The sequence below is a fragment of the Hyperolius riggenbachi genome, chromosome 9 (genome assembly GCF_040937935.1).
Source record: "Hyperolius riggenbachi isolate aHypRig1 chromosome 9, aHypRig1.pri, whole genome shotgun sequence".
Lineage (NCBI taxonomy): Eukaryota > Metazoa > Chordata > Amphibia > Anura > Hyperoliidae > Hyperolius > Hyperolius riggenbachi.
In genome coordinates, this window is record NC_090654.1 from 117,856,461 (window position 1) to 117,868,576 (window position 12,116).

Below are 12,116 nucleotides of genomic sequence, written 5' to 3' on the forward strand. Positions count from 1 at the left end.
TGCACTTTATCGCACTGGGAAACACAAACCGACGCACCCCCAAAGCGTCAATGTCAATGGGTAGAGTACAATTTACATTTGGACACCTGGCGACAGTTTCCGGCCATTGTGCACATTCTCTGCAACTTTTCCATTGTACTGCTGTGGATAACTGCACATGAATCTATGCATACAAAGGCTTGCGGTGTCCGAAAACTCACATGTTAAAGTTCGTATGATTTTGGAGCATGCCAGTATGGACTCTGCCTATGCCCGAGTTGTGTCACAAATCCAGCCTGGTATCTGTACTGTGTGTAGCACATTTCACTACAGCCCAATTACTATTACCTTCGTGCAGCAGTAATTCAATAAATTAAGCAAGAACAAATGTTGCTTATTTTCCACACCTGCATAAATTAATTTTGGCAAGGAGCTCTGACACTCCCAGTCTGTGTGAAGCTAATCAGCATTTGAATTCAAAGGTAAGCATTCTGAATGGTTGTGTGGCACTAATCCTAGTGCTTTGTAAAGCTGAAATGAGGGGATTTTTTTCTCAACAAAAGATGGAATTTCAGTTTAAAGTAAGTTGTTACCATCATACCATAAAGCGCTAGAAAATAACAGTCCTTTAAAAACTCTCCTATTTAAAATGGTACTGTTTTAAGTCCAGTGTAATTTTTCATCCCTCATTGGTTACCGCATGTTACTGTACATTCAATTCTCTGTTATAACACCCTTGCTTTCCATAATTTCTTTCACTGCAGGCCTAAGGACGTCACATAATTACATAACTGAGGACGCCATCTTGTAATGCTTCTATATCAGGCTTTTGCAACCAGGGTTCCTTGAGGACTCTGCAGGGGTACTTGGCATTTTTCCCCATCGTGGGGGAAGTATAATAGAGCACATTGTAATAGGGGTTGCTATAAAAATTAGCACTAAATTGGGAGGTCAGAATAATAATTAGTACATTAATAAAAAAGCTCTAGGATAAGGAAACAGTATGAGTGGCAGTGTAACAGGGGGTAGTAAAATAAACAGCCTCACCGACTTTAAAAGACCATGCCACCAGCAAAATAAATGTAGGGGTTCCTCGAGATAAAAAAAATTGTTTGCAGGGGTTCCCTGAGATCCAAAAGTTATTTGCAGGCTTCCTCTGGGGTAAAAAGGTTGAGAAAGGCTGTTCTACATATTTACCATTCTTTCCTTAAACCTTCTAAAGAATGCTTACAGACCAACAAAACATGGGGGAGAGGGTACACCATGCTCTTAATAATAAGATCTATGGGTAATAAGTCCACACTTGTGCAGATTTACAATTTAAAAACATTTGCCTATTTAATGGATGTAAAAAAAAAAATCTAGTAAAGAAATGGGAAAAAAAATGTCAAAAAACAATTCAGAAATGAAATTAACCAAAAAATGAATTAACACAGTCCTTACATAGGTACATTTTCAGACCAGTTTTGGAAACTTCACATGAATAAAAAGAAAAAAAAAAAAGAATGTGGAACAAAACACACAAAGCTGAATTGGATTCTGGTAGGTGTGGCCATGATTAACAAAGAACGGAACATCGCAATGGAAAATGGTGCGTTTTAAGGAAAACTAGCATTAAGACATACAAAAGGCTTTCCCACACTTATTTTCTAGGTGGACATATTTTAAAGGAGCACTATAGCGAAACATTTTAAAATTTTAAATACACGTTACCATATACAAATATGTATCTTTCTTACAGAGTGAAATGAGCTATAAATGACTGTTCTTCCATTTTGTTGTCATTTAGGGCCCCATTCACACCTAAAATCGCTAAACGCAAACGCTGAGCGATTTTCTGGCGTTTTTCCTAGCGATTTCTCAGCTATTTTTCACTTTATAGAAAGCTTTTTTTTAGCGTTTTTTCAGCAATTAGCGGTTTGTGATTTTTAGTTCAATTTAGCCTGCAGAATCGCTCAGAAAATGCTGCAGGTAACACGTTTGCGTTTCAGCAAATCACAAATCGCTTAGATGAGAACACTTATTCATTGTACACACTATTTTCAAATCGCTAGGGATTTTCAGCAATGCTGAAATCACGCTGAAAACGCACAAGTGTGAATGGACCCTAACTGTACTAAGTAGAAATCTGACTGAACTGACAGGTTTTTGTCTAGTCCATCTCTGCATGGAGGATTCTCAGCATTTCATTTAATCTTTACAAAAGCACTCCTTGGAAAGGATCCATCAAAGGTCCAGGCTGTTCCCTTACCTGTTTGTACATTATTCTGGCAGTTGGACTGAGCAACTGCCGTTCAAGTGCTTTTGAATACTGAAAACCCTGAAAATCACCCATGAGGAGATGGGCTAGTCTAAAACCTGTCAGATTTCTACTACATACTGTGACAGCAACATAGGGGAAAAGTAATTTATTACACATTTTACTCTGGGAGATATGTACTTTTTATTTATGTGTTTTAATGTAATTTAAATGTTAACATTTTTCGCAATAGTGATCTTTTAATTTCACTGCACATAGAAATTTTATTGCTGTGATTTAGTATGAGCATGATTTGGGTACTTGGTGTAAAGACCCTACCGTAAACTACCTCTGCTAAACTCTGGTTTTCAGCTGTAATTTCTGTATCTGCTTCATTCACAGAAATTGGGTTTGATCTAGGAACATGCATAGTAGTAACAACAGCAAGAAATTGGTAAAGACATTTCACAAAAGCAAATAATCAGTGAGGTTCCATATGTGGATTTCATTATATGACTGTTCTCTCAATCACAATTCACCAAAATCTAAATAAAGAGGTGTTGAATAAACTGATACTGATAAAGCTACCTTGTCTTTGAAGTAAACATTAAGACTTCAGCAATTAAGAAAATATATCATGGGTTGGTCTGGCTGCCTCTTGAATTATCTAGTGGCGCTTCTTACTATGCCTGCATGTCTGGTATTTATCAAACTCCTAGGATATAAGGAGTAGTCTACTTTTTGGCACTGAACACAACTCCTCCGCCAAATCCAAGACCTGATATTATAACTAAACAGACAAGTGGATAAGTGTGCACAAGTTCAAAAAGTCACTATGTTGCCTGCTGTGATATTCAAACCTTCAACTTGCATCAAGCTAAAATAAATTAGGGGTTGGTTTAGCATATGAATGTTTTAAAAACTCTTTTACAAATTGCACCATAAGCTGGACTGCAATTGTATTGCATTACTGTCCCACTGTTCTAACAAAGATTCAAGGACCTCCAGACTGCTTATTGTTAAAGAACCCTTCCTCATTGCCAGCAGTCTGCACCATCATGTACAGGAGTGCATGCGGCCAAATTCCTCTGACTCTCCCTTTCCCTCCTGTCTTTCCAAGTAATGCTCCTCTGTGAATGGTGATGAACTTGTCAGGTCTTATCTACGCATACACAAACAAGAGGGAAGTACTGTCCAGGCTGCTATACATGCTACTTTCTGTCTCAGTTGAACTCCATGTAAATAAAGGTGCAATGCATCACTTGTTGCTGGGTAGATCTCCCATTTTATAACAAACCAATCAAATTACTGTGCATGACTTTTCAGTTACAGAGCTCTTAAAGTAACAATTCACTACACTGCTGACTAGTTTCCCTGGTCACTTTCTGGAATCTGTAAATGGCAGGCAGGCACAAGTAAAGTAATCTGGTGGCTGTTCCAGGTCTTAAAGCGGACAAAAACCAAACATTTTTTTTAATTCAAAATATTTAGTTGCACCACTCTGACACATACAAAGATAAATAAACACTCCTTCAAGCCTATGAGCATTTCAGTGCATGCTTTTCACCCTTCTCTTTTCATAACTAGGGTTATACAGGTGGCAGCCATTAGCAATTCCTCCTTTGCCGGACACCAGCTAATCCACCAGTTTGCGGGATTCTGTCCCAGCAATATGAAAGGAAGGGAGGGGTTCCTCCAATAAATGTAAAATATTTTATATTTGTCATGATGCAGCTGAAACATTATTATAATTTAGAAAATAGATTTTATTTCTGAAATCTTGTATTTTTAATTTGGGTCCACTTTAAGTATCCTGGGAGTTAAAATGACTACACAATAAATGGAGACTAGCGATGGTCATGCCTAGGAGAACTCATGGACTTGCATATCTATCACCTGACCAAACTGATCACATGTTTCTCCATGAGTTCTGCTAGACATGACCATCACTAATGGAGACCTCAAACCATGAAATATAAATTATTTTTCTGACTTATGAAAACAGGGCAATATGCATTCCATGTTAGAAGCACGTGCATTCTTGGCACGTATTATGTCTTCATCAAGCTACGAGAGAACATAAGGCGAGAATCTCTTAGGGATTAGACACATCTGCAAGCCAAAGTCATAGGGACACATGGAACAGATTTTCAGTACGCCTAGGGGTGTGTTCCTACAGTCTGCACTAGTCGGGACGTGCTGCAAACGTCTCAGACAAATGCGAGGTTACACAGCCTCATTTCAAATTCTATCAGACAATGAAATTACACCCTGCTGAAGTTTCAACAGTGTTTAACAAGTGGTTTCCTTGGTCCCATTTGAATTTAATATTGGGGCATTCAACATGAAATATGTACTGTATGCTGATGCAGTACACAGCAGAAATCTGACAACACACTTGGGAAAAACGGACTTGTAGTGTAATTAGTGAAATGAAAATTAGGCACACTGCCACACTTCCAGCTAATCCATCACTGGCCAATCAACTACACCCGCCTGAAACCGAAAGCTGCAGTAGTGTTGCCAGTTGCTCTATTATGGTTGGTACCGGGATTACGTAATGTTCCCTCCTACCTCTGGCACTCTCTTCTCTGATGGACGTTTGATTAATTTCCACATATGCAAAGAAACCCACCAAATTTCTCAAGGTAAACAGAGTGGATACACAGAATAATTCTTTTGTGCAAGATTTCAAAGACAGACATGAAGGAACACTGGGGAAGATGGACCCCCATCACTCGCCTAGGCTGAATGTCACAGAGGGCAGGACTGTAGATAATTTATGGTACAATGGAGTTTATACATGTTTTCGCTGCTGAAATGGAAATTTCACAGGTAAACTCGGCCATCCTTTCCCCATTTAGGAAGAGTCTAATTTACATGACAGGTCTGCTTTAACAGAATGCCAGCTGCATAAGCATGCGGTTCTTCCACCAATACAATAATGCAGTGACCAAAGATGGACAGCTAAAAGTCCCTCTGACATTTGTCTATATTCAACATAACAATTATATTTAAGAGCAACTGATTTACCAATCACACGGTTATAGAGAAGTATGCAGGGTGATAATTTGTAAATCTCTAATTGGCTATTCAAATACACATCTGTTGATCAAAACATCACTACTGCTTCCTGTGTAAGCCTAACAAGAACTAACAGTAGCCAGGCAGAGACTTCTTAATGTATTGCATTATTAAATGAATCCATAGTATACACCACAGTTTCTCTCATTGGCGATCATCTAGCCAAAAACTGCTGGTGTGTCTGCAAAATGAATCAATTTCTGAACAGCTAAAAATGTAATTTGTTTGCAATAACTACAAAAGTCATGCTAATGTGTATAGAGTATATCCACTTATAAATGACTTAAAAATGTACTGGATTTAAAGATCTTTATCAACTCATACCGCAAGATAGTACTGTGAAACTAGCATCCTGTAAATAATATTGGGTATCCACAGTGTTCTTTTAGGCTTTTCTTGGCCCTAAAGTAACTGCATTACCTCCGGCAAAGCTTAAGCTTAGGTTGCTCGTTAGGATATGGTCATCAATGTGAACATAGACGGCTTTGAGTCACTAAACGTCAGTAAATTCTCCATGAACAAACAACGCAACGCTAGTAATTGCGCAAATGGCAAAACACGTGTTGCGCACATAGCGCAACTACTGTTCTGTAGGCAAAGTACATGTTGCTAGTCTAATGCATGTTATACTACTTGTGTAATGTGCATTATAGAAGCAACCCGCATGTTATCTACATAACGTGAGTTGCACTATTTGCGTAGCGTGCACTACGCCACTTGTGTACAAACAAGTACAATTGCTGTGCGCTATATGCGCACCTTCATTTTTCTGGCATTTAGTGATTCAGGGCCATAGGCTTCCCCATGTGTTATTTTTAAAAACACAACCACCATTTTATACCACAGATATTCTCCTCGCTGAAAACTCATGGGGAAACAAATCATCACTTTGATTTGAAAGATTCTGATTGGCTGGTTGCACTCAGGTGATCAGGTCTCTTTTGCTTGCTATTTTAACTTGCACCAGAAACAGAAATAAGGATAAGATTAAATGTGTTGTTGAGTGCGTACGGTACAACCAGCCAAATGCTTTCAGATCCATCACCTGCTTATCCATGAGAGGTCACCCAGGAAAATCTCTATACAATACATTGATTATTCCTAATGTTTAGGTATCCCTAATCCCGTAAGCAAAGTAATCTGTACAAGGAAACGAGGAAAGTTAAATTGGCTAAAGGTCACGCAATGCTGAATTTTGACTTTTGGTGCTGGATGAATGAAGTTCAACACTTATCTAAGCTGGCTTTGTATAATCATGACAATCTGGTAGTGTAAAAGAATAATCACAGTATTAATTATACAGGCAATGTATAAAGGATATGTACCAGCCAGCATGTTTACAAAGTTTTGTAAGTAAAAACACCTCTTTGGTATTATGAAACCATCCAAATTTCTCCTGTGGGCACACAGAATTCTTAAAGCGTTATATAGATCCCTAAGCTTTCTCCACTTTCACAGCCCTGGTTTTGTGTATTCCAAAATTTTGGCCTGGCTAAAACTGAAAATGCAGAATTCCAATTTAAATCAGCAATTACAGCATCAAGAACATGGATACAGTGTTATTATTCAATCATTAGTGCAAGCTACAAGAGTTTATCTACCAGCAATTTAATTTCATGTTTTCTGGTATAGATGTCCTTTGGTTTTTATGGATTTTTTTGATTTTTTTTTTCCACTCTTTAAAATTGAATAGCCTGTTTTCTGATAAATAAAGGGTATATCTAGATTGTATACACATAAGGCAAATGGCAAACAAATTGAGCAATCAGGTAGCAGAATTTTACAATGTGAATCCTATCATCTATCTCTGGTCCTGGCCAGGGAAGGTGCTCTCTTTCTAGGGCCAAGTCAGTCAAATGGATAAAGCAACCTTAAATATGGAACTTCCTTGAAAGCCAGTACAGGTTCAACATATGCTCCTCCCCTTTGGGGTAAACACTGTTATTGTAGATTTGGATGAGATGTTCTGTTCAATTACTAGACTTTTCTACACGTAGAATAGGTTGATCTAAAGTTTCTTCCATGAAGAGTAAACCCCAATTCATTAGTAAAAGAAGCAAATATTAAATGGGTTGCACAATGTCCTACATTCCTTTTGTAACAAATAGACGCTTCCTGTCCTCCGAGCCTTCTGCAGTGTTGACTCACTTAACAGCTATGAGGTTTTGGCAGGCAAAGCTCTGTCCATGCCAGTAGAGAGAAACACTATCCTACTGCACTGCAAAAAAAAAGGTCTAAAGCTGATATTAATGAGTAGTAAGCCATCTGTTGCCAATGTTGCTCTATTCCCTCTCCACCCTTTCAACATCACAAAGCAGTTTCGCTGTATCCACAATAGCCTCTGTTCAGGTCTATGTTATGATCAGAAACCAGAGTCTGGCCATTTCGGGTTCTGGCTGGCCAGGGCGTGAAGTGGCCGGGCTACTGTGAGCAAGGTGCAAAACGGTGGCTCAAGTTTCAATCACTAAGGAATTCTGTATCTCCTGGCTCCTCCTCTCACCTTTCTGGAAGGAGGAAATATACAGGGCAGTCCATCCAGTACACCTATACTCTCCCCCTCCCTGCTGTGGGCTTTTATTGCAGTCTGAGTCTCTGGTATTCGCTGTAGTACAGGCCACAACGAAAGCTCCATACCACACGCATGCACACACACGCACGCACGCACGCACACACACACCAAGGATGGAGAGAGTGTAGGCACAGGATGCCCTGTACATTTCCTCCCTGAAAACAGCCACTTCTCACATTAGCCACAGTAGCCTGGCCACTTTGCATCTTGGCTAGCCAGTACCCAAAATGTCCAGTCTTCAGGTTCTGGCCGTAACATCTATATTTAATGGCACTGTAGATCAGACACACTGGGGGTGAGCATAGGTACAGACAAAACATACAGGACTGCTTTCATCCATATCGATCTTGTGATCACTTCCAGTTTGTTTAAATAACAGCACTATTTGAACATGGAGGTAGACACCGCCTCAGATGAAGAAAGGGCAGAACTACTACTACATCTAAAACAGTCAGACCGCTGCTGACCTGCATTTGTCCTACAGGTGTTCTACCTTGGAGGAAGATGTGTTGCTAATGGAAGAGAATACATCCTTCTTTTAATACTTCCAAGGTCCTTTAAAATCAACTAGCAATGGCTTGCACAATGAAGGCTTCTTATTTTGAGCTGAACCAATATTCTAGGAAATATGCACCCTACTGTTTTATCAGGAACCAATAACTTTACGGTTGCAACCACTTGTGACCTTTCCAACCCATGTAATTACAGTCACTATTGCATAAATCAAATATTTCTATCTTCCAGCTAAGTTGGCCCTTGAGACAGAGGCAAACCTTTCCTTGACAATATTTGTGCTATGTGATTGGGTGTATCAGCTGACAGGCAACCGAGTTGGACACCAGTTAGATAAAATGGCCAATCCCAAAGTACAGATTGCTCCTCAGGTTAACAGGAAGTGCCAATCATACTCGGTGGAGGAATCAATTAAGTGTTTTGTGATAGGCTCTACTCAAAATTCATTTGGTTGAAACATCAATTAATTAACTGGCAAAAGAACCAAGTTCTACTCAGAATTTAGAGAATAAAACAAAAAAAATGAATTGATGGCGGTAAATTGATAATTTAACCCTGGTGTGCATCATAAATTAAAGAAAAAAGGGAGGAGGTACACTTTCTAAACAACAGGTCATTTTTGACACAATTAAGGGAAATCCGCACAAAGAAATAAAAAAAAACCTTGTATAAATGTGCAGAAGTAATGCTACTTCTATGTGGATATGATGGGACCTGTGTGACATATTAAGGCTTTTGAACCAAACTAGGTCCAATCATGCACTAACACATCCCTACACAATCCTGCAACTATGGTTCCTGACCTGATGTACTGGCTTATTTTTCCCCAATATATATATATAATATATATATACTTTATTATATTTATATATATTTATATGTCATATATTTTTTTTTCTCATTTTCTTTTTAATTACTGCTCATCTCTAACGAAGTGCTGTGCTTTCAACTGCTGAGTACTGTAACCAGTGTCTGTTCCTGAATCCAGAGCCTGTTGGCTACTGCAAGAGGTTCCCATCTCCCCTCTGTGCTTGAGGTGCTGCTGGGAGGATGTCTGAAACAGTCTTGGGCTGTAAAGGCCTCGCAATCTGATGCTGATTTTGCATGTAGACGTGTCCACTTGAAGTTCAAGTTGCAACTATTGTGGGTTCTTCAGGATTCGACCATGTCGGAAATCGTACACGTGTCGGCATAGGAATACTAACTCTGGGTCAGTGCTGTCTGGAACCCTGCGATGGATGGGGATGCAATACTCTTCTGAGGGCGGGACAATCAAGGCATTCCTGTTCGGACAGCCCTCCCTTCGTCGCTTTACCAAGGCACAAAATCTAAGAGAAAGAAATTATATGGATAAGTTTAAACTTTCACAAAGGTAAACAACAACTAACATTTGTAAAGCGCTTTTCTCCCGTAGGACTCAAAGAGCATAAACATAGCTCAGACAATCGTGGTACAGAGGAAGAATTTTATAAGTCCGGAAATGCCAGGCTAAACAGGCGGCTTTTCAGTCTGGATTTGAATAGCTCCAGTGATGGTGCTGTCTTTACTGGGTGTGGCAGGGGGTTCCAAAAAGTAGGGGCAGCATGACAGAAGGCTCTATCTCCAGATTTTTTGAGGCGCACTCTGGGAGTGACCAAGTTTATAGAACTTGCTGATCTGAGGTTGTGAGAGGTGTGGTGCAGCTTCAGCAAGTCCTTCATGTATCCAGGGCCCAGATTGTGCAGGGATTTGAATGTCAGCAGAATAATAAAACACTACAAGTTATGGTATAAGCATAACAAACACACAGCATCAAAAAAAAATGCATAAAAATTAGAAGGCTGCCCCTGATGAGTCTGGATTGATGACAAAATGCATAGGACGGAACCAGTACGCCTGACACAAGCACGTTCTGGGAGTAGCGGTGGCGCAGGAGCGGGAGAACAAATAGCGTGGGGACTTTAGAGAGCAGGACGCCGCCTGGAATCCACCACGCCGCCAATGAGGGCCCTAGGAACACCACTATGATATGCCTTTTATCTCTTTGGAGCTTGTGAGCAGCTAGTTGGCATGAGAAGCGTGGTTGTAAGCCAAATGTAACAGCATACTGCGCAATGAAGTTTTATTGTGTTTTTTTATTGAAGTTTTAATGAAGAAATAAAGTTTTGTACCAGCATTGCGGTATGGTTCACTGTGACACCCTAGTGAAGCATGACATTGAGCGAGAGTTCCCCCTGAAAAACTAGGTGGTGTGAATCCGATGAGCCTCTCTGATTACAGGTGGTGGTGTCACCAGTGAAGGCACATTGATTCACACTGCACAGGCTTTTTGAAGTGTTTTGAAGTGTGTGGACTGTTCAATACAGGATTAAGCGATGTGCAGTTTGTTTTCTATCCCTAGGTCACATTAATTGAAGTGAGAGCGCAGTGGATTTTTTCTACTGGACTGGATATCTCCACAGCAAACTCACAGGACTTTTATGTAGTTAGAAACATTGGTGATTTTTAAGGTTTTTGTAGAAGGTGGCGCAGCCTGTTGTAACATATAAATACTATAACCAGTTTTCCTCTAACCCCAATCTGCTAGCACTAGCCTAGTGTAAAATGATCATGAAAACTATCAGTCTTAAGAACTACATCATTTTCAGAAAGTATTTTTCCAACCTGCATACAGAAGATCTCTGAAGTTTAATTTCCTGTATTCAGAGCCCACTAACACAGTTGAGCGCAGTTGTATGCAGTTGTGTCCCCTTTTTAGCATCTGTAACATTGATGTGTTGCAGAAAAGCGGATACAACTGCGTTTGTGGGCTCAGGCCCTAAGGAGGCTATTTATTTTCGCTTTAAAGGGTCTGAAAGGGTTAACAGAACAGCCGAATACTCAACTGCCGCTGTTCAGCACCGAACAAGCGGACGGGCAGGAGAAGTCCACTGCCTCGCGAGTCATGCTGTGCTTCACGTTACTCCAATGCTTCCTCCTTCCAAACTCCCATGGTCAAAGGTACAAGCTAATAGTCTGCAGCCTGGGATGGAGCCAAACAAAACTGACAGGAAGGTAACGTATATGGTTTAGTTTCAAGCTACATAAACTGTTTATACAAGAATTATTTGCATTTCGCAGACTATGTTTATTTCCTATATGTAGGTGGAGAGCAGTTGACATTTAGCTATGAAGTGCTGTGATTTTACGTTCTGAACCCAGAAACGTCTTGGAATATTCTTGTAGCCATGATTTCCAAGTACACAAGTGAACTTTGAATGACGAGATCGCATTCTATGCAACCTCAAAAACAGGAGTTCTCTTCAGAACTCCATAGTTGTGTTAAAATAACTGAATACTTAAAAATAGTTATTATTTAGTCAAATAATTAATGTCAAGTTGTTCCAGTGTTGGGGCCGCATACCGCGTGTGTGTATGTTATGTGTGCGTGTGTATTATATATATATATATATATATATATATATATATATATATATATATATATATATATATATATATATATATATATATATATATATATATATATATAGTGGTGTGAAAAACGATTTGCCCCCTTCCTGATTTCTTATTCTTTTGCATGTTTGTCACACTCAAATGTTTCTGCTCATCAAAAACGTTAACTATTAGTCAAAGATAACATAATTGAACACAAAATGCAGTTTTAAATGATGTTTTTTATTATTTAGTGAGAAAAAGACCTCAAAACCTACATGGCCCTGTGTGAAAAAGATATTAAATATAAATATTTAAAGA

At 39.4% G+C, this 12,116-nt stretch overlaps 1 protein-coding gene across 1 annotated transcript in view; it reads right to left on the reverse strand.

The window, feature by feature from the left end:
* Window positions 1-1,321: 1,321 nt before the first annotated feature.
* Window positions 1,322-12,116, reverse strand: part of BAHD1 (bromo adjacent homology domain containing 1) — a 222,832-nt gene continuing 212,037 nt past the window's right edge. The window contains exon 7 of the mRNA XM_068253393.1: window positions 1,322-9,712. Within this exon, the coding sequence (XP_068109494.1) occupies window positions 9,523-9,712 (190 nt within the window). The 3' untranslated portion in view covers window positions 1,322-9,522. The remainder of the gene's footprint in view (window positions 9,713-12,116) is intronic.